Genomic DNA, 22,067 nt, shown 5'->3' on the forward strand with positions numbered 1-22,067 from the left:
CAGCAGTGATTTACCCTACTAGAGGGTTAGAGGCTCAGCTAATAAACCGAACTTTTTTTTTATCTGGACAAATGCGGCATTGCTGTATCTTCTAGATCTTTGTACACAGGTGTTCAGTGCACACTCTGGTTGGACCAGAGTACAGTGTTGACTTTTTCTCAACCTCATCTCCTTGGAACAAGCTTCGCCCTCCCCTACTTCTAGGCCTCCTGCCAGTGCCGCACCCACTTGGACCCAGCACCCCGCCCGCCTTCCAAGCTGTGTTCCCACACCCACACTCCTTACAGGCAAGGGGCCAGGGAAGCTGTTGACCTTGATCTCAACTGCAGGAATCTGATTCTGCTGGGGAATTCCTCCTTTCTGCCCTGCTCTGCAAGCTGCAGAGAACTGACCTGGTTCCCAGAGCGTGCTCCCTGTCCCCCAGCCAAGGACTCCTGCACCTGCCTCCTTTCCTACCCCTCCTCCTGGGCTGTGCTTTAGAAACTTTTTATTTTAAAAAAAAAATTTTTTTAGAGGTTTTATTTATTTATTCATGAGAGAGAGAGAGAGAGAGAGAGAGAGGCAGAGACAGGCAGACGGAGAAGCAGGCTCCATGCAGGGAGCACAACGCGGGACTCGATCCCAGGTCTCCAGGGTCACGCCCTGGGCTGAAGGCGGCGCTAAACCGCTGAGCCACCCGGGCTGCCCGCTTTGGAAACTTTTTAAATGCTGATGCCTGCGCCCCTTCCAACTCAGAAATTCTGATTTAATTATGTGGGATGCAGCCTGGATACCAGAAACTTTCACACTCCAGGGATGATTCTTCAAACTGAAATCCCAGCGCCTGTGTCCAGCCATAACGATAGGATATCCCCGGGCTAGTGGCCTGGAGAAAAAAGGAAGGAAAAGGAAGGAAGGAAGGAAGGAAGGAAGGAAGGAAGGAAGGAAGGAAGGAGGGAAGGAGGGAAGGAGGGAAGGAAGGAATGGGGGAGGGAGGGAGGGAGGGAAAGGAAGGGAGGGAGGGAGGGAGGGAAGGAGGGAAGGGAGGGAGGGAAGGAGGGAGGAAGGAAAGAGAAGGAGAAGGAAGGAGCAGGGAGAAAGAAAAGGAAAGGGAGCGAGCGAGCGCGGGCCCACGTGGCTGCGGCCCCGGGGCGGCTCCACCCACGCGGGCGGAGCCTGCCGCCGTGGACTTGGCCTCGGGCCGCCTCCGAGATAAACCCCGGAACCTCGCCCGGCAGACTCGGCTCCTGGGCCGGCGGCGACGGCTGCGTGCGCTCGGTGAGTGACCCCCGGTCGGACCCGGCGCGCGAAGCCCTGGGCGGGGAGTGGCGCTGGGCGGCCGGAGGCGCCGGTAGCTCGGTGCCCCGCCCGGGCGGCACTGCTGGGGCTGGGGGGGGGGGGGCACGGGGCGGGGTACGAGGGGGCCCGGGGTGGTGGGTGGTGGGGGCCCGGGGTGGGGGCCCACGGGCGGGCGCGCGCGAGCCGGGGCGGGCGGACTGGGGTGAGCGGGAGGGAGCGGCACCTGCTCTCCGCTGCCCGGCGCGTCTGCACCCCTCGCCGCCCCCAATTCATCACGTCCCCCTAACTTGCTGCGTGCGCCCTGGCCTGGGAAGAAGGCACGTGTTTACACTGCACAGGGTAGTTTAGCTGCTGCTTCTTCTTCTTCTTCTTCTTCTTCTTCTTCTTCTTCTTCTTCTTCCTTTTTTTTTTTTTTCCAAAGTGAGCTCTGTGCCCAGCGTGGGGCTTGAACTCACGACTCTGCGATCAAGAGTCGCTGCCCTCTGGACTGAGCTGGCCAGATGCCTCAAGTTGGTTCAGTTTTTGAACTAGTCAGGGAATGGGATGCAGACCCCAAAGAGGTGTATAAACTGATTAAATTTAATATATTCTGTAACTTCCTAAGACAGAGTCTTTGCACTAAAATGAAACCTTACATTTATTTACAAGGTGTTTGTAAGTGTGCTTACTAGAACCATCTTTCCTTCCTATGGGCAGGGATCATCATTCATATGCAGGAGCACCAATCATAACTCTAGCCAATGCATAGTCATTGTGCCTGGCATGGTTCTAGCAAGGCCTACACATTTTGGGCATGAGGGGTGGAGATGGAGATGAGGTGTCACCTGGCAGGTGCTGAAATCCAGCCCAGCTCCTCCTGTCCCACCCCTGCCCCCACCCAGTACATCCTGGAGGGAGCTGTGCGCAGGGCAGTGAAGACCTTTTTCTTCGCCCAATGTGCTCAGAAATTTCATAAGGGAACATAGGGACCATATTACATGCCTTAATACTTGACTGTATTAAATCTTTTTTAAAAAAGATTTTGTCTATTTATTCATGAGAGACAGAGAGAGGGGCATATTAAATCTTTTCACTTCCACATTTCCTCCGTCAGTGCATAGTGTGGAATCCTCTTATTAGAAGAGGTACAAAAGAAAACTTTAACCAACGTTGCAGAGAAATCAGTGGCAGATCCAGAATTCCAGCGCAAACTTTAATCTCTACACCTGACTACCTGTGCAGATACCCAACAGACACCCTAAACCCCAAGTGAGGGTGATCTCAGGATGCCAAGCTCTTAAGAACCTAGTAAGCATTGGCCGAGACAGCAATAAGCAGTAAGACGTTGCTCTAGGTCTTACATCGTGCCAGCACTGAGACAGTGGACTGCTGGAGTTTAGGGCCTCTGGCATTAAGAACCTTCTCCCAGGTCAGTGGTGAGAGTCGTAGCCATCCACATGGTGTTGGAACCCACTGAGGAGAGAAACAGACCTCTGTCCCTCTGGCATGGACTTGCATAGTGGTGTGCCTGAAAGGGGGCATGGATGAGCTGGTGTAGGTTTTCTCGTGGAAGGACTGTTGGGAGTCACCCAGGCTGCTGCCTGGAGAAGGTGCCCACGGTGCCCCATTACTGTGGCAAGTCTGGCCATCACCCTTGCCAGTCTAAAGACACAGTCCCCTCGACTGTGCTTAAAATGAAAGTCTGAAAACCACGGTTTTCCCTTTAAGGCACCTTCCTTCCAAATTGTGCAGAGCCTGAGAGGCTCTTTTCTAAAAGGGGAGGCCTTTTTTTTACATTCAGCAAATCATTCAAATCAATCATCCAAAGCTACTATATGAAAATAAATCCAAGCAAAAATGGCAGAGAGTTTGAGGGCCATTTCATCCAAAGTATGGTGAAACCCAGTGCTCCACAACAAGAACTCTCTTTAACCAAAACATCCATGCCTCCTACCACCAGGATTCTAATTCTCAGGCTTTAACTACCTCGAGCCTCAAACTCTTCCTTCCATCTGTTGGTCAGGCCACTCCCAGATCTCTCTCTCTGTGTACCTCTGACCATTCCTCATTTGCTCAAATGTCACCTTCCACCAAATCTCTTTTGTTGCTTCTTCCCCAGCACCCGATCTAAACCAGATCTCCCATCTATTCTCTATAGCACCCTGTAGTTTTATTTGTAATATAACAGTTTGTAGTGATGTATTTATTTGCTCAGTGTCTGTTTCTTCAACTAGACCCTTGGTTCACAAAGACAGTGATCATGGGAGGCTGCTCACTCCCTCAGTCCCAATGTCCAGCATCAGACCTGCACAGCATCAGGGCTCAGTAAATATAATAAATGAACTCAGCTGGCCCTGCACTACCTAGCACCAGGACCTGGGGTAAACTATATACATAGTCTTACTGATCTTCAGTCCCATCTGTACAATGAGCCAAGAAACAACAATTTAGGTCACAGTGACTTCTAAGGGTCTCACCATGCTCCAAGCCCTGCTGTTGATGAATCTATCCACCCATCATCATAAATAGTGACTAGTCTGTCCTCAACCAAACTGCCAAGTAAGTGAATCTGCTGGTTCTTTAATGAAGGACATCTCCTGCCCTCATCTGTGCCTCTCAATTGGACACCCCATTCAGAGAAGCCTCCCACCTCCAGCACAGGATGCTCCTGCTAAACATGTCTTCTCATCCTGTAGGAAATAAGACCTTCCCTTTCCCAGCTGGCTTTTAGTAAAGCATCTTATAAACTCATTCTCACCAAAGGTTGAGCAACTGATAACAGGATGTAAACTATAGCCCTGTATGAGTTTGTCAAAGGGAGGCCTTTTATTCATTCAGCAAACCTATTGGGTGATTTCTTGGTGAGCAGGACTCTAAATCTGAGAAACATGCTAACATTCATAAAGCACTTACTGTGAGCTAGCATTGTGGTCCTACACATAACATTCATTCCTATTTCATCTGCAAAACCACCCTATGTCACAGGACCAGTAGATACGTGGAGATTGTGGCCCAGATAGGCAAGTAGCCTGCCCTAGGTTTCACAGGTAGGCAGGGGCAGGGCAGGACAGCGGTCTCATCTGTCTCTCACCTATATTCTACAGTCCCAAGGCTGAAGGGTCAGTGACGTGGGATGGAGTTCCCAGAATCTGGGGAATGGGTATCCCACGCTCACAGTGAAACTGTGAAAAGGTTTAGAATATCAATGACTCCTTTTTTAATATGTTCTACAAATAGGATTTTACATTTTTTTCTTGAATCTCAGATTCTTTTTTAAAGTTTGTTACTTGAGTATAGTTGACATGCCATATTACATTAGTTTCAGGTGTATAATATAGTGATTTAACAAGTCTAGATGTCATGCTGTGCACACAGTGTAGCTACCATCTGTCACCACACAGCACTGTTACAGTGTCATTAACTATACTCCCTGTGCTGTGCCTTTTATCCTCATGACTTACACATTCTATAACTGGAAGGCAGCCTATATCTCCCACTCCCCTTCAGTTATTTTCCCCATCCTCCCTCCATTTTTCTCTGTATTTATAGGTCTGATTCTTCTTTTTGTTTACTTGTGTATTCTTTTTTTTTTTTTTAGATTCCATGTATGAGTGAAACCATATGGTACTTGTCTTTCACAGTTTGACTCATTTTACTTAGCATTATACTCGCTGGTTCTATCCATGTTGTTGAAAATAGCATGATCTCATTCTTTTTTAAGGCTGCATAACATTCCTTTGTGTGGTATCTGTGTGTGTGCACGCGTGTGCGCGTGCGTGTGTACCCTACATCTTCTTTATCTATTGAATGTCAGATTTGAAATAGTGACACAGAATTAAAGAAGAACTGTGCAAATTAAAAAACACAAACCCAGAGGCGCCTGGGTGACTCAGTTGGTTAAGAGTTGGACTCTTGGTTTTGGCTCAGGTCATAATCGCAGGGTCATGGGATAGAACCCTGCATAGGGCTCTGTTCTCAGCAGGAAGTCTGCTTCTCTCCCGCAACCTCTCCCTCTGCCCCCTTCCCCTGCTCATGCTCACTCTCTCTCTCTCTCAAATAAATAAATCTTAAAAACAACAACAACAATAACCACAAACCTAAAAGGAGACAAAAGTAAAACCAGAGAGGTAGCAATTATCATACAAATATTACAATATAATAAAAGCAGTCAACAGGACTTGAGATTATTATGAAGAAAGGTTAACTATGAGAAATAATTAACTTCTCCTTTGTGTTAAACTTTGGCATGGTTACAGCTCCTAGTTAGGGAACATTTCTGTCCTGTACAACACTCAGATGTGAGCCCCGCTTGGTGCTGTGAATGAAAGCTGGCCAAGACACAGTCTCTGTGTCTTAAGTTCAAAGTCTGCTACCAAGAGGGAAGTTTAAATTACATGTCCCAGTTTCTCCTACTATCTCAGAAAACATGAGCTCTGGGTCGTCTGCACAGTCAGAGGGAATAGTCACCGAGGTCTTTATGTGAGTCTCTTTTTCTCATAGGTCTCAGCCACAACATGGCTTCTAACCTGAAGTCAGCCAAGGACTTGGTCGTTTTCTTAGGAAAATCAGTGATTGCGTGTCTGGAATCTATGGTTTTCACCATCATCCCCAAACCACGGAAGAACGTTGCTGGTGAAATCGTGCTCATCACTGGCGCCGGGAGCGGACTGGGAAGGCTCTTGGCCCTCAGATTTGCCCGCCTTGGATCGGTGCTGGTTTTCTGGGATATCAACAAGGAGGGGAATGAGGACACGTGCAGGATGGCCCGGGAAGCCGGAGCCACAAGAGTTTATGCCTACACTTGCGACTGCAGCCAAAGGGAAGACATATACAGAGTGGCCGAGCAGGTAGTTCTTGTGTCTCGCTCTTCCCCGTGGGTAGTGAGCACTCTAAGATACGCTCACACACGTGCCTCCTTTGTCTCTTTGCTTTGCTCAGTGCAGATTTGCCTGTCTCCAGCATCCCTTTAACTTAAAAACTGTTAGGGAGGGCCACCTGGGAGGCTCAGGTCATGATCCCAGGGTCCTGGGATAGAGCCTGCTTCTCCCTCTCCTCTCCATTCACACTCTCTCTCGCTATCTCTGTCTCTGTCTCTCTCAAAAAAAAAAAAAAAGAATTGGGGAGTGAAAATTAGGGTTTTTGAATTGTCACTGTATACAATATACCATACTAAGCACCCCATCTATATTATATCATAGTCCTATAAAGTGAGGTCCATTATGAGGCCCATTTCACAAATAAGGAAACCAAGACTTAAGGAGGTAAGTAGCTCCCCTAAGAAACAGCTACTAAGGAGCGAAGATCCAGCTCAGCCTTGAGTCTGTTGACTACAGAGGACCTACTCTTCCCTGCCCAGTGGACGGTAGGGACTGTGCGGCCCCTGTTACAGTATAAGAGGTAGAGGGTAGCCCCCTTCTTGGAGGAGAAAGGAGACATAGAGATATGGAATAATCTATTCAGGGTCCCAGAGCTAGCACATAACTAAGTGAAGGCTTGAACCCATTTCAGTCTGAGTTTAAATCCAGCTGTTTCCACCATACCACAGTGCCTTTCATTTGAATGTGTATTTCTTTTAAAATAGTCATAAGAAAATCAGAATATTTTATTCATCCTAAAGACTCTTAACTGCTGTGGCTTCTTTGGTGATGATACAGCTGCACGAGTAAAGAAGGCTTCCAGGAAGTCATAACCCCACTATGCAGTGGAAAGAGTTTTCTTATCCCCTCCCCCCCCTCATTGTCATGAGTACTCCACACATCACTATCCTGGGCCACTTTTTTGGTGGCACCCAGAATCCCCCAATTCAGTAAGAAGGAAGGAACCAGACTGGCCTGCAAAGAGCAGGTCAGCCACATTGGAAAGCTCTTTCACAGCTTGTAGACCCTACCTCAAATCTCCTTCCCACCTCACTTCCTAGTGGTAAGGTTGGCAGGTCATTGGTGGGTGATTGTGTAGCTTCTGTTTAAATTTGTCTTTAAATGCTATATATCTGTAACTACCATCTCCAATCACCAGCAGCCCAGTACAGTCTGGAGACCCAAACCTGACAAGCTAGCACCTCCCTCAAGGTGCAGGTGTGTCTTTGCCTTTGCCAACCTCACAGATTAATCCCTGTGCACTTGAAGCATTGATCACCTGATGTGTTCACTCATGATGACGGCAAACAACTTCTCTAGCCACTGTTAAGCAATAATTGGTTCATGTTCAAGTCCTGATGACCTTCCAATATTGAGCAAGCTAATATGAGACACTCTATAAATAAATAATTGCCTCTTCCCTATATCTGTGATTTAGTTCTGGCCAAGATTCTTAGCTCAGAAATGGTCAAACATTGAATATTACCAGCTTATTATTCAGCTTTTCTTACTTATGGGTCTTGAAAAGAATTGATTACGTGCTCTTCTCAATTCAGGGGAAGCAAACTCAACTCTGCTCATAAACCAGCCATTTGCCCTTCTTATTCTGGATAGAGAGAAGGTACCGGGGATTTTTTTTTTGTTTTAAGTATTCCATAGAGCAGTGATCAAGGTGAAACTTTTCAGGGTGGTATGACAGTGTGCCATCTCCACAGACACCAAGAACTTTGAACGCTTGTGTCCCCAGATCATAGTTTGGCCCCAAGTTCAGAACTTGGCATCCTAGGTAAGCAATTATTTTGAGCAATGAACACAAGACCAGACTAGAGCTGTGTAGTGGCATACCTTTTACCATGGCATGTGGAAGTGTCTGAGTACATTTAATGACATCCCTTAGTCCAAATCAGAATCAATTTTACTTGGCATACCTCCAATTGACTGCATTGATTCAATAGAAAAAAAAAAGCCTTATTTGTGACATCTATGAGAACACCTTAAGGTTTATTTCTGCTTCCTGATGTGCAAGGTCAAATTTCAGGAATGTTTCATTTTTTTTAAACCACGTGGTCACTAGCAGACCTTTCTTTATTGCCCATCACCACTAATAAGTTGTGGTTGGGAAGTTCAAATTAGTATCTTGGACAGTTTATTTTTATTTATTTATTTATTTATTTATTTATTTATTTATTTATTTATGAGAGACACCGAGAGAGAGAGAGAGACAGAGACAGAGACACAGGCAGAGGGAGAAGCAGGCTCCATGCAGGGAGTCTGATGTGGGACTCGATCCCAGGACTCCACGATCACACCCTGATCCAAAGGCAGATGCTCAACCACTGGGCCACCCAGGCATCCCAGTATCTTGGACAGTTTAAAGTTAGACACTGATTTGCTGTCTTCTTGCTTTTCTTACAGCGTGGATGTTTGTAGAGGAATCCCTACCATTAGGCAGGGACAGTTTCTGTGGGAATCTCACTAGACCTGTTATCCAGGGTTGAACAGACTGTTGCCACATTCTTACAATGAGGAGAATAATGGATGCAAAAAAAGAAAACTAGTTAAAAACTAGTCTGTATCATTTCCCTTAGATGGTACCCCGTGTCTCTTATAAAAAAGCATAATTGCAAACAATTATGAGCATAAGTTCATCCCATGGATGAGCTTTATTGTGTTATCTGGTCAGTAATAGTTAAATATATAAGTGAAGTACAGTTGAACTTGATCCCTTTTTTCCCCAACAGGGCAGAGGCTGAATACTCATGATGTCTTTCAAAGCTTTACATAAAAGGAAAAAGCAGACTTTGGAGCAAGATAATCCTTAAAAAAAAAAAAAAAGATAAACCTATGTACAAAACAGATAAAGCAATAGGAAGATTATTCACATGAAAAATCTTATCACAAATACTTAGCCCAGTACATTTAAAGTATGATTCATAAAGATAGAATTTTCACATACTGCAAAGATACAAGCCATGGCTAATAAAACCAGATGCCATTTTGAAATTCTGGTGTTTATTCTGTCAAGGACATGATAACATGCTTTGTTCATGAAGGAAGCACCAGTGGATACACACACCTATTTATTTCTCTGAGATGTAACTTCCAGCTTTGCCATCCATGACTGAGCTAGGACATCAGCCTCTGATGCTAGTACTGTCTTCCATTCCACAGCCCTGTCCAGCTTTGCTTTTCTTTTCTTTTCTTTCTTTCTTTTTTTTTTTTGGAGTATAGTTTATAGACAATGTTATATTAGCTTTAGGTGTACAACACAGTGATTCAGCAGTTCCATGTGTTATGTTACGCTCACAACAGGTGCTGGTACCAACTGGCACCATACAACACTATTACAGTTCCCTGACTATATGCTTCGTACTGTGCCTTTTATTCCCTTGATTCGTTCATGACGTACCTGGAATGACCTGGAAGCCTGGACCTGATTTTAACCCCAGGTAAGGCTAGTTGTTTCTAGCCTCGACTGCTGTTCAGCTTGAATTTGACTTCAATGTTTTAGCCCCTCTCCAAATAAAACTTGAAGTCAGAGTGTTTCCAGTGCTTTTATCTGAAAGCTCTATCATAAAATGTGGGGTTTCTGTAGAAAGCTTTGTCATAAAATGTGGGGTTTCTGTAGGCTCTATTTCATCCTGAATTTTCCCTAGGCTACGGATCTAGTTGGCTAATAAATACCTTACACATCACCCTCGTTGCTGGGACCCAGGCCTTCCACAACATAGATGAGAGAGGTGGCTGCTTCTACCCAGCTTCAGTAATACAGCCTGCTCTGTGCCAGCCTGTGCCATTCATATAGGGAGGTGCGCTCATGCACGCACACGTGCACACACATATACACACACACACAGAGAACGGGAGATGTTAGGGTACTGCCGTGAGCTTCCTGTTGTTGAGCACAGGGCAAGTACAACCAGTGGTTCTCACTGATCTGGGGACAGAGCCCCTGCCGTAGGATACAAATTACAGTAATGAAATTCAAAACACAGAAAGAGGCAAAGGGACACCACCATCTCCTGTCACCAATCCTGGAAAATCCTGTGCTCACTTCTACCATAAGAGCCAAGATTATAAGCTAAAGATTTACCATAAACGAAATGCTCCAAGGTCACACCCAGAAATCTTGTCTCTTAACTACAAGTCATTGAGTACCTGCTCTGGCCAGTGTTGCAGCAGCCCCTTCACATATCTTAACACCTAGAAGCGCGTGGTAGGGAGAAGAAAACCAGCTAGCTGGTACAGCAGGACAGACAGGTTCTGAGCTGTGCCATGTCAAACCTGTTTAGGAACTTCGTGTTCTTTCTGTGTCTTCCTACTCCACCTCATCTCAGTGTGTGCTGGGTCTTGATTTCTATGACTTGGCTCTAAGGCCTTATGCCCTATTGCAATAATTGAAATGACCTACCACTTACACGGAGCCTGAAACAATGTGACTGATCACCTAGTATAAGAAGAGCTCTGACTGCTCTAATTGTTAAGGAAGGTAGTAGCCCTGCAATGTTGGAATGGTCCTGAGACAGGGGGAAAAATAAGAAGAGCATCAGACGTGGATGTCTGACACACTATAAACTCAGCAAAGAAAATAAAGGATACTTTATTTGCCGGGTGCGTACACTCCATCTGAGTTAACAAGGAAAAGAAACATAGAAAGCTATGGGAAAACGAGACTTAGATCATGTAAAGAATTACTCCATTGGTGCTGTTGCTCCTGTCTCATTCAATTCAGGTTAAAAAGAAGTTGGTGATATCTCCATCCTAATCAACAATGCCGGAGTCGTGACAGGCAAAAATTTCCTCGACTGCCCAGATGAGCTGATGGAAAAAGCTTTAGATGTGAATTTCAAAGCACACTTATGGGTAATTATTTCTTTCTTCTTGTAACAAATATAAAGTTACTCTGAATTTAGAAGAACCCTCCTCTCGTTCTCTTAAAATTTTATTTGCCCCTAACTAAAGCACAGACGTCTTGATTTTAGATTCGTCTCAGTCTACCCAGTTGTCCCCCCTTGATCTGACGTAACCTGCACCTGTCTGAGCCTCTGCTCAGGAATCCTGCAAAGACACAACTGTCCCAAGGCCTTACTGTCACTTATTGATCGCCAGTTTATGTCGGATACTTTCCTTGGCACCTCCTGTATAATCCTTGAAATAGCTCAGTGAAATAAGGGATCAGGGGAGTTAAAAGATTTGCTCAAGGCTACACAGAAATGACAGCACATAGACACATAGACGTGACCAGGGTGACCTTATAATTTGCCTGAGCCAGAACTCTTTTGAAAATGGAATAGATTTAAAAAAATAAATAATATATATATATATAAAGTGAAAGTGAACATTATTAAATAATCATTAATCACGTCTCTTCTGGGCAAACCAAGACATGCAGTCACCTCCCTAAGTATCTAACCAGGGAAAGGAGAATTTGTACCAGTATGCTTGGTGACATCAAAAGGCACAGGACAGGAGCTGTGGGCATTAAAGGGCACAGCCCCTGACCTCCAAGGTGATCTGCCCCTTGCAGATGTTGGGTTTTCCTGGCTTTAGCTAAAACCAGTCTTGCCATGCCTCCTCACCCACGGGCATACCCTCCCTTGCCTTTCCCTGCTCCCACTGCCCTGGGTGGTTCTCTCTGGAATGAAGGAGACATCTCTTCTTCGACTCTCCTGGATGTCTGAGCTTCCCCCCATGCTCCTTATGTCTCCTCACTTGGACTCCCTGCCCAAATCTCATTTGGCAACTGAAGTCCAATGTTATTTGGACTTTATAGGTTTCTGTCCCCTACTTTCACCAAAAGTGTCCTGGCATTGGTGGTATTATTGGTGTTCGTATTATTTCCAGGAGAAAGATGAAAAGATCCAGAACTAAGTGGCCACTACCTACCTTCAGGAGCTACTGCAAGTGATTTATGGTGTCTTGTCCCAAATATCCCTCTCCTTCATTAGGATGAAGTTAGAGTCTTCAGCCAGAATGAAGATAAAACCATAATCTTTGAAAGTCTCCACTCCTGCTGTGTTCTTTTTTCCCCTGGTTCTCCTCTCTCTCTCTCCTTTGTCTCCCTCTTCCTCTAGTTGTCCCCAAAATGCTGGTGTGTCCCTGGCCCCCATCATCCTCACTCTGGACACTCTTCCTGGTCAAATCCACATACGTTCTTTGAGCCCCTGCATAGAGTAGGCACTTGCTAGTGGGTCAGAGGGCTCCTGGTGACCGTGCTCCTAAGGGACGCATCCCCAGGGAGAAGTAAGAAGACTCATCTCAGGCCTTCACAACTCAGGGAGCTCTTTATTATGCTGTGCTGTTGTGATTTTCCACCTCTCTCTAAGCGTTAGTTTCTCTCTGAAAGTCATTGTGATGCACACAAAGGTTGTTTGACTTTTATAAGAGATCCCTTTTCTCATATTTATTCATATGATTCAAATTTGAAAATAAGCATGAATACAAATTCACATAAATAAGCAAGTATTTCTTTTTTCTTTTTTTTTTAAGTATTTCTATTTAAGACTTATTTCTGTGTTGCAGAATATATCTTCTATCAAAGCTCATTTCTCCCTCCTTTACCTTCTTTTTCCAGGCCCCACATCAAAGGTGAAGGTGCTCTAGAGTACTGAGACACAACACACATCCTTTCTTTCTCTCTATCTTCTATCCTCTCTACTGGCGTGGAATAAAAATTAGAAACCATTATTCAAAGTAGAGGTGAATTTCAAAACAAAGTGATGTTTTTAAACTGAAGCCAACATCAGTGTGTCCTATGAACAATGTTCAGAAAAATTTGAAATCCAAATATGATCCAAACAGGAGTGTGGGAAAGGCAATGTAAATCTAAATAATCATACCTCTCCAAGTACTCTTACTGGTTTGTGGATTGTGTCTGCCACAGTTAAGATTCTCCAATACTGCTTCGATTATTGTCTGAATATTGTTTTTCAAAGTCAAATATGAGCTAAATATAAGTCTTAATAAATACTTTTTTATAATTCTGGAACTGCCACCAGGAAAATACTGATTGAACAAACTATGAGGCTTACTTTCCAGATGTTTACATTTTTATACCCCAGTGCCTTCAGGTATTTTTATGAACTTGAAGGACTCTCTTTTCATCAGAATGGTCATATAACCTTCTGAAAAAAAGTACAAAATGTTAACAGTTCTTCCTTGTTCTTCTTAGACTTATAAGTCCTTTCTACCTGCTATGATCGCTAATAACCATGGACATTTGGTTTGCATTTCAAGTTCAGCTGGATTAGTTGGAATAAATAAACTGGCAGGTAAGAGAAATTTAGTAGTTGCAAAAAGTTTTATAACTTTATCTTACTTAGCTCTGAATAATCAGCGTTGATTTGATGTACAAATGATAAAGGGTTATAAATTAAGAGCCATACTCAATAAGGTAAGTGGTTGAGAACATGGTACAGCAAAACTGCCCATCAGATTTGCTTATACAAGGTTGAACTATGCACTTTGGAATCACTGGGTCAGTGCAGTTCCCTGGGCTTTAAAAAAAGAAAGAAAGAGACCTTACTGATAAATTATTTTTACACAAGTGATGAGCATAGGCACCGTCCCCCAGAATTTCCCTGGTGCTGTTATCAGGATGGTAAGGAGGAGCATTCTGGCTTCTGAAATTTCCATTAAATAGATTCTTTCTGGTGTGGGTTTGGAGAAAGTTTCTCAAGCCCAAGAAATCTAAAATTATCCTCGCTGCTTGTCCACTGGTTGAAGACTCGAAGCTCAAGGTGCATAGCAGTGGTCTTGGCACAGTTCACCTCAGTTACAGGAATAGGGTTTTCAGAACCACCAGTCACCCCAAATCTATACAGTTACCCATCTATACACATCTCCCCGTGCATGGAACTTCCTTTCCTCCATCCTTCTTAGAATTCACCAGGTATTATTGTTACCTCATGGGTCTCTGAACTCCTACAGGTCTATTTGCAGCTCCTCTGAATCCTTTTCCTGGCACAATGTCTCTATCTTAGGATATAAGACTCTCCCATGCCCTGTTCACCCTAGAAACGTGTAAGATTTTTGTAATTCCCTCGGTGTGGATCTTGGCTCCCCTGCATCAGAATCAGCGAGGGTGCTATTTAGAATGCAGATTACTAGAGTCCTGGACCACATCTGCTCATGGGAATCTCAGAAATGCAGGGACTCACTGACCTGCGTTCGTACCAAATGACTCAGGTGATCCTAGAAGCTGCTCAGATCCTGTCCTCTACTGTCTAACCCACCACAACCTAGGGACCTGACTCTTGCCAGTTGTAGTGGCTGCTTCTTGCCAGAGCAAGGACAGCCCCTTTGCCTCTTCGGATGGTGTGAGGAAAAGGAAAGTCAGGGGCCACCTAAATGCCTTTTCTTCCCCCAAATGTCCCCATTTTTTGAGCCCAATATGCAGCTGTTTAGTTGATGTATGATTGTAGGCAGAAAGCTCAAAACTGACATCGACGCCGCTTCCCACTCCCCCTGCATTTTCAAGACGTGTAAGAGATAGAGCTCGGTGTTCCTCAGTCTCGTTTTCTCCAGCAAGCAGAAGAGAGTCAGAGTTAGAAGAAAATTTGATCTGAGTATCACAGCCCATGTAGATCTCTCTTGCCTGGACTCCTACAGGCCTTTATTAATGGATTTCTTCTTCTGTGTATCTCTCTGCCCTGATACTTTGGAAAGTCTGCGGGACAAGGACTGGACGCCCACGTTGTGCCCTGTGTAACAGCTGGCACAGTGTCTGATCACTTGTCAGAGTGGAAGTGATGTCTAGCAATGTGACCTGCAGGAGGCGCCCGGAAGCCTGGTGTCTCCTGGAGGGCACTTGGCCCTTTTTGTCAACCAACCTTTACGTGATACTGTTCCTCTCCACTTGTTCCTCTTGGCACAGAGACCAAGATCTACAAAATAACTCTGGAATCATTGTCTCATTCTCCATTTGTATTAGTGTCATGAGGAAACTTTGATGTAATGCCATTTTAAAAGCTCTAGAATATACATTAGCGTTGTTTGCCTTTTTCAGATTACTGTGCAAGTAAATTTGCAGCCCTTGGATTTGCTGAATCTATATTTGCAGAAACAGTAGTCCAGAAACTAAACGGCATCAAAACCACTATTGTATGCCCATTTTTTATTAACACTGGCATGTTTGAAGGTTGTTCAACTGTGTAAGTATGTCCTTTGATCTCAGAGAAACTGCATTTTTAGAAATGACTAACCACCTGTTTTATTTTGTTGTATTTTTTTTTTACATTTCTTAGCCTGATTTATAAGAGATCTCAGATTTTTTTCCTTCTTCAGATGTGTTTGTGTTTAAGATACTGATTTTAATGTGGATGGGTTTATCAAGGCTGGGTCCAGCTCCTACCACCCCAAGGCCAGATGTGCTGACCACCTCCCCAGCATCCCTGGTTGTGGTGTTCTCTCTCTGCCACCAAACTACATTCTGCCCCCTTCCCTGGCCGACTCCATGGAAGGACTGAAAAATCCCTGAAAGGGCACGAATGCCCAAGTCTGCCTCTCACAGAGATGACAGGAAGTTGCTTGCTATGGTTTCACGTATACGCATATTGTAACACCAGTTTATTAATTAGAATCATCAGGTGCCATTTCAGAGGAAAGTTGTTATTAGCATGTTGATGATAAAGGAGTATATATAGAAATAGGTCAAAGAAGCAAGTAAGTGATAATTTCTTAAGCCTCTTTTATCCCTAATTTGTAAGATTTTTTTTTTTTTAGTAATTTATTAACTTGGGTTTTTGTTTTTGTTTTTACTCCTTAGCCGTCCTTTTCTGTTACCAGTTCTGGAACCAGAATATGTAGTTGACAAGATAGTAGATGCCATCCTGCAAGAGAAAGTGTACTTATATGTACCAAGGTTTATATCGTTTGTGATGTTTTTGAAAAGGTAACAATATCAACTTCCTGTTACTTCTCCAATGAGCCAGTCAATAGCTTAGTCTTCTACCAGGAGGAACCCCTTTAAAAATATCTGTCAAATGAATGAACTTTGATCCCTTCCTGTGGGAGTTTGCTGACGCAGTCTCAAATTTGCATAGTTGCAGTGCTTCCCATGAGTCTAGAAGATGGAATTGGATCCTTCCAGCCTTCTTACTATTGCATTATTGTTGGAGACAAGTGGGTTTAGTGAATGATCTGTGGACAGATTGAAGTGATTTTTTTTTTCCCTGACAGATGGTCTTTTTTTTTTTTTATAAATTAATTTTTATTGGTGTTCAATTTACCAACATACAGAATAACACCCAGTGCTCATCCCGTCAAGTGTCCCCCTCAGTGCCCGTCACCCATTCACCCCCACCCCCCGCCCTCCTCCCCCTCCACCACCCCTAGTTCATTTCCCAGAGTTAGAAGTCTTTATGTTCGGTCTCCCTTTCTGATATTTCTCACACATTTCTTCTCCCTTCCCTTATATTCCCTTTCACTATTATTCATATTCCCCAAATGAATGAGAACATACACTGTTTGTCCTTCTCCGGTTACTGTGGCCAAGTTCAAAAAGGGTGTTGCCTGAGTTCTCCTCTGGGATTTTGATGGAATCTTGTCTCACATTTAGATCTTTCATCTATTTTGAGTTTGTCTTTGTGTATGGTGCAAGAAAGTGGTCCAGTTTCATTCTTCTGCATGTGGATGTCCAATTTTCCCAGCACCATTTATTGAAGAGAGTGTCTTTCTTCCAGTGGATCGTCTTTCCTCCTTTATCGTATATTAGTTGACCATAAAGTTCAGGGTCCACTTCTGGGTTCTCTGTTCTGTTCCATTGATCTATATGTCTGTTTTTGTGCCAGTACCACACTGTCTTGATGAACACAGCTTTGTAGTACATTTCCCTTCCCAGATTGGGAAAGTTTTCAGCTAGGATTTGTTCAAATACATATTCTGGCCCTCTGGCCCTTTCGGTGCCCTCGGGAACCCCAATTAAACGTAGGTTTTTCTTCCTTAGACTGTCATTTATTTGCCTTAATCTGTCTTCATGGTCCCTTAATTGTTTGTCTCTTTTTTCCTCAGTTTCCCTCTTTGCCATTAACTTGTCTTCTATGTCACTCACTCGTTCTTCCACCTCGTTAACCCTCGTCGTTAGGACTTCTAGTTTGGATTGCATCTCATTCAATTGATTTTTAATTTCTGCCTGATTGGATCTAAATTCTGCAGTCATGAAGTCTCGTGAGTCTTTAATGCTTTTTTCTAGAGCCACCAGTAGCTGTAGAATAGTGCTTCTGAATTGGCTTTCTGACATTGAAGTGTAATCCAGATTTTGTAACTCTGTGGGAGAGAGGGCTGTTTCTGATTCTTTCTTTTGAGGTGAGGTTTTCCTTCTAGTCATTTTGCTCAGTGCAGAGTGGCCAAAAACAAGTTGTATTGGAACACGGGGGAGTATCACTGGTCCGTCCAGCTGGTCTTCTGGGGGAGGGGCCTGCTGTGCTGATTTTCAGGTGTTAGCACTTGGGGGAGCTGCTCTGCCCCTGCCTGCTGCAGGGCTCAGCGGGGGTTGTTTACCCCGTGGGGCCCCAGGAGGAACAGCAGCAGTTGCTATGGCAACTCTGGAAGCCTGGATTTAGCCTCCGCAGGAACTACGGGGCTCCGGGCTCCGGTTCTCCGTCCGCAGGGCTTGGAGGCTCCGGGGCGGGGCCGCTGATCTGCTCAGCTCGGGGCAGGAGCGTCCTTGCTGTCCTGGGCCCTCCCGGCCTCTGCCTGTCCCGGGGGAGGCCGGATCCTGGGCTGTGTCCCGGCGCCCTGTGCTCCGGGGCCTGCGCTGTTGGATTCGCGCTCCCGCCCCGCAGCCCCCTCCGCGGAGCCGCTCCCGAGCCCCTCCGAGCTGCTCCGGTCCCCCGTGCGCGCTGCAGCCCTTAGGGAGCTCGGCGCACTCTCCCGGGGCGCAGGTGTCTGTTAGTGTCCCCGGGAGCCCGAGGGCATCCCCGCCCTCCTGGGTCCTGCTCCAACTCCCTGCGAGCCCCTTTCCGCCCGCCCGGGAAGGTTGGTGCAGCTCCTGCTCCTCCGGGACGGGGCTCTCCTGTCCTGGGGACACTCGCCCCGGCCTCAGCCCGGCTCCTCGCGGGGCCCCTCCCCCTCGGAGGCCTTTTGTTCCTTTATTTCTTTTTCCCCGTCTTCCTACCTTGATAGAAGCGCGAACTCTTCTCACTGTAGCGTTCCAGCTGGTCTCTCTTTACATCTTAGGCCGAATTCGTAAATTTTCAGGATGGTTTGAAGGTTATCTAGGTAATTTGGTGGGGACAGGTGATTTGGGGACCCTGCTCTTCCGCCATCTTGCCCCTCCCCCCCAGATGGTCTTTCTTGTGGGCATCATAGAATAATCATGTTGGAACAGATACTGTGTCCACGCTTCCTTGAGTACAGATCCCCCAAGTCAAGGGCAGACAGTAAAGCCAAACATTTCAGGAAGCCCTGGTATGGGTAAAACTGGCAGTGGAGGATAAATTTGAAGCATAAGATGGCTTAAAAAGCTGGAGGCAGGAGACTAAAATAATAACCACCTCGTGAAAGTACCAGAGGGCAACTTTGCTTACCCTCTCTGCTCCCCATTGGATTTTAGTGCTGAGACCCATCAGCTGCAGTCTGTGAACATGGGATCCAGCTATAGGAATGGTAATGCCAGATTGCTGAGCAGCTGCATATATCCACTATCTCAATTCATTTTCTGGACTGTAAGAGGTCATCTAATTATACCATACCTCCCTACCCTCTGCCCAATCAGGGCTTCTGCTTTGCAAGGAAGCACATTCCATTATCAACCCACTTCCCTCCGTGGCTCTGAAATCTGTCTCCTTTAAATGTTCACCAGTTCTAGCTCTGCCCTCTAGCACTGTGTCTAATTCCATTCCTCTTGACAACAATTCTTCAGTTATTTAAAGGTAGATATTATGGCTGGTAGCCACTGTCCTTCTTGCATAAGGAAATGCCTTCTTCTCTTCAGTTAATTGTATCTACTTGGCACAAGTATTCTTTTTGTACTTGGTACAGAATTCTGCATGTGTCCTTTCATGGGTCAGGCTTCACCTAGCACAGGAGTGATACAGCCGGCAGGCTGTGGGAGGCAGGGTAAAGGATCTCTGACAAGCACTTTGAAATCTGGGGTTATGATCCAGCTGTTTCTTAAGTCTGAGCATGCCGTTTATTCTCCTGGCCACTTATCTCATTTACAACCTCAAAGTCAGTGCTTGTAAAAGCTTGTAGATTAGTGAGGGTCACACAGTTTATGGGACGGCCTGCATGTGCACAGGACAGTGGCCATCTATTATTGCCTAATAGATAGAAGTGTGTGATATAGTAATGCCAACAGTAAAGAACATGAGACTTAATTTTTCTAATGTTTTTGAATGATCATAGAGGTTATATTTACTTTTATAAGATATTAGTTCTGGACCCTGGTTAATGAGAGATCTACATAGTTCCTGAGAACCATTTAGAAACATGAAGTTTCAATAAAGAGGATGACATCACACATTCCTTCAAATACTCATTCAGTAAGCATGATAGAGCACCCAGTGAGCCCCACGAATTGCTAACCCAGTCCTAGGATCTGGGGTTACAACAAAGAACAAGAAAGACCAGAGTCCCTGCCCTCATGGAGATTTTCTTCTTGTGGGGTGGGTGACAGAGAACAAACAGACAAAAAAATTAAGTTAAAGAAAAGGTATGCCAGGTAGTCTTAAGTGCTAGGAAGAAACAAAGCAAGAAAGAGAAATCCCAGAGTGGGAGGCATGGGTGTGATGCGAGTTGAGCTCTGATGTTTCAGTGTGTTGCTCAGGGGAAATACCATGGAAAAAGTAACATGTGACATCCTGTGGTGCCTGCAGATGGATGTGAGCTCAGTGTCCTTTCCTTGATCCTACCCTGAGGACAAGTCTTAGGTTTACCATGCCTCCCTTTGCTCTGCAGTGTGAATGTCAGGATTAATGGGGTCTGCCCTCTGTTGCGAAGGGTGAGCAGGGATAGAGAAGATGAGTGGTCCTAGTTGGGTCTTGCCAAAGGTCTAGGGACCTATCTATTCCTCACAGGAGTCCCAGAAAATGAGATTTGATGGCTTCATTTTACAGCAGAAGAAACAGACTCAAGAGAACTAAGTAATGTACCTGGGATGGTATTGTAGGTGATGAAGCTAGGACTCAAGCCGGGCTCCTCCCACTCCACAAGACTTCACTGCTTCCCATCAATAATCACATAGTGCAGGGAGGCTCTGGAAACTGATGTGAGAAGTGAGTTGAGTAAACGTAAAGAAAGCAAGAAGACATATAGAGAGACCCCAGGCCAGTGCCCTCCCCCGATAGTGGACAAGCCCCCTACTACTGTGTGGGTATGCCAATGACTTCATCTGCAACAGGTCAGGGACACTGCATTTCCACCGAGTTGGTAAGATGCTTTCATGATAATAATAATAACCAAGAAAACTTCTCTTGTTTCTCTTTAGTATCCTGCCTGTCAAGGTATCACTGCTTGTGGCTGACTATATGGGTGCCTTGAATATAATGGATGGCTTTGTTGGCAAGAACAAGAAAGAGTAGAGACCAACTCAATGGCTGATGTCATCTGATAGCCAGCATTCCATAATTCTTATTTCAATGAAGAAAAGCATTTTTGTCCAACAATATATCTGGAAACTACATGTACCATTCTTTTTCTGCTCTCTGGACTAGTATTTTCAACCAATGCCTTTGAAAATAATGTTGGTATCTGCTTTTTGGTTGGGTTTTGTTTTGTTTAATTAAAAAAAAAATAGCCTGCTTTTGTCACTTCTGCTTGCAACAGATGTGTGAGAAAAAGAATCCTGTCTCATGAGCTGCCCTATACTTTGGCCATTGGGGAGGTGGCTCAAATGGAGCAGGTGGCTTTGCCTGACTTGCAGCAGGGAACAGTGAGAGGTGAAGAGCATGGATGAGTATTTTGCTAGAATGCACTCCATAGCTCTGGGTTCCCCATCACTTTTCTTCTCAGCTTTGGCCTTTTTGAAACTGTGCCACCTGGCGTAGGATATGCCAGCGTCCCATGGCCTTCTTCCCAAAGCGGCCATACAAATGCTTAATTCTACATGCCTTGGGTACTCCCAGACTCAGTGCCAGTCCCACTCAGGGCACATCAGGTGCCACTGCGTCAGGGAGTCTTCCTGCACATTCACTGAATGAACTTAGTAGGAGGTGATTTTATGCCAAATTCTAAACAGGAGCATTTTTTTTTCCTAGAAGAGATCAAAGAATGGCTACTTCTTACTCTGAAGATGACATTCCACTGCGTTAGATGAACTGCTGCCTATTAGTCTGAAAACATATTCATGTGGTTAGTTTCAAATGTTTAATTTAGTATTTCAGGTTGGGATTCATGTTGTATTTTTCCACCGAATGGGACAGTTTTATGCATTGGCATTCATCTGGGCTGCCTTCATTTCAGACCTATTGTATTCCTACAGTTTAATGAACTGGCCAACTGCTTTCATGATTTGGAGATTAACTATAAAAAGAAGATTAAGAAAAATACGTTAATTGCCATATCCCTGGAACTCCTTCCCAGGCTGGGAGGGGTATCTGCCTTCGGAGAAAAACAGCAGCCTTTGTCTCTTACCTTCTTTTGTGTGGGAAGCAGGAAAGGATGGGAAGTACCTCAGGAGACTCAGTGAGAGTCAAAGAAACAAGTCATGAATATCGTGGGGGTAAGATGCTCTTAGAAAGGCAAAGGTCTCAGGGAATGTGGAAGCTGGAATCTACCGCAGACTGATTTATCTTGAGCTTGCCTGCATGGTTCTGACAATTCTGCCCCTGTATTTCCTTTCCATACAGAAAACTTTTAAAAAGAGGGAGGGAGGAAAAAAACCAACCTTGTTTTATAATGATAAAAGCAATAACTAAGGTTTTATTATGCCTGGCATGAAGCTCTGCCCTTTACACACATTATTTCACTAAACAAGAGTATCACACCATTACTCAAAGAATAATAAAGGTATTT

The 22,067-nt window shown here is 44.9% G+C and overlaps 1 protein-coding gene across 1 annotated transcript; it reads left to right on the plus strand.

Moving 5' to 3' along the window:
* Positions 1 to 1,144: 1,144 nt before the first annotated feature.
* SDR16C5 (short chain dehydrogenase/reductase family 16C member 5) lies at positions 1,145 to 20,863 on the plus strand. Its single transcript, XM_055318237.1, has 6 exons — positions 1,145 to 1,257; positions 5,758 to 6,104; positions 13,285 to 13,384; positions 15,121 to 15,265; positions 15,880 to 16,005; positions 20,542 to 20,863. Exons 2-6 carry the CDS (start codon positions 5,772 to 5,774, stop codon positions 20,633 to 20,635), a joined length of 798 nt encoding a protein of 265 aa, XP_055174212.1. The 5' UTR covers positions 1,145 to 1,257; positions 5,758 to 5,771; the 3' UTR covers positions 20,636 to 20,863.
* Positions 20,864 to 22,067: the final 1,204 nt, after the last annotated feature.

The sequence above is a fragment of the Nyctereutes procyonoides genome, unplaced genomic scaffold (genome assembly GCF_905146905.1).
Source record: "Nyctereutes procyonoides isolate TBG_1078 unplaced genomic scaffold, NYPRO_anot_genome, whole genome shotgun sequence".
Lineage (NCBI taxonomy): Eukaryota > Metazoa > Chordata > Mammalia > Carnivora > Canidae > Nyctereutes > Nyctereutes procyonoides.

What these genes read in the sequence shown, in the direction of transcription:
- SDR16C5 (XM_055318237.1), top strand. Translation starts at nt 5,772, where the DNA reads ATGGCTTCTAACCTGAAGTCAGCCAAGGACTTGGTCGTTTTCTTAGGA. An exon ending in TATACAGAGTGGCCGAGCAG is followed by an intron (nt 6,105 to 13,284) that starts GTAGTTCTTGTG and finishes TGTTCTTCTTAG; the next exon opens with ACTTATAAGTCCTTTCTACC. An exon ending in TTTGAAGGTTGTTCAACTGT is followed by an intron (nt 15,266 to 15,879) that starts GTAAGTATGTCC and finishes TTTACTCCTTAG; the next exon opens with CCGTCCTTTTCTGTTACCAG.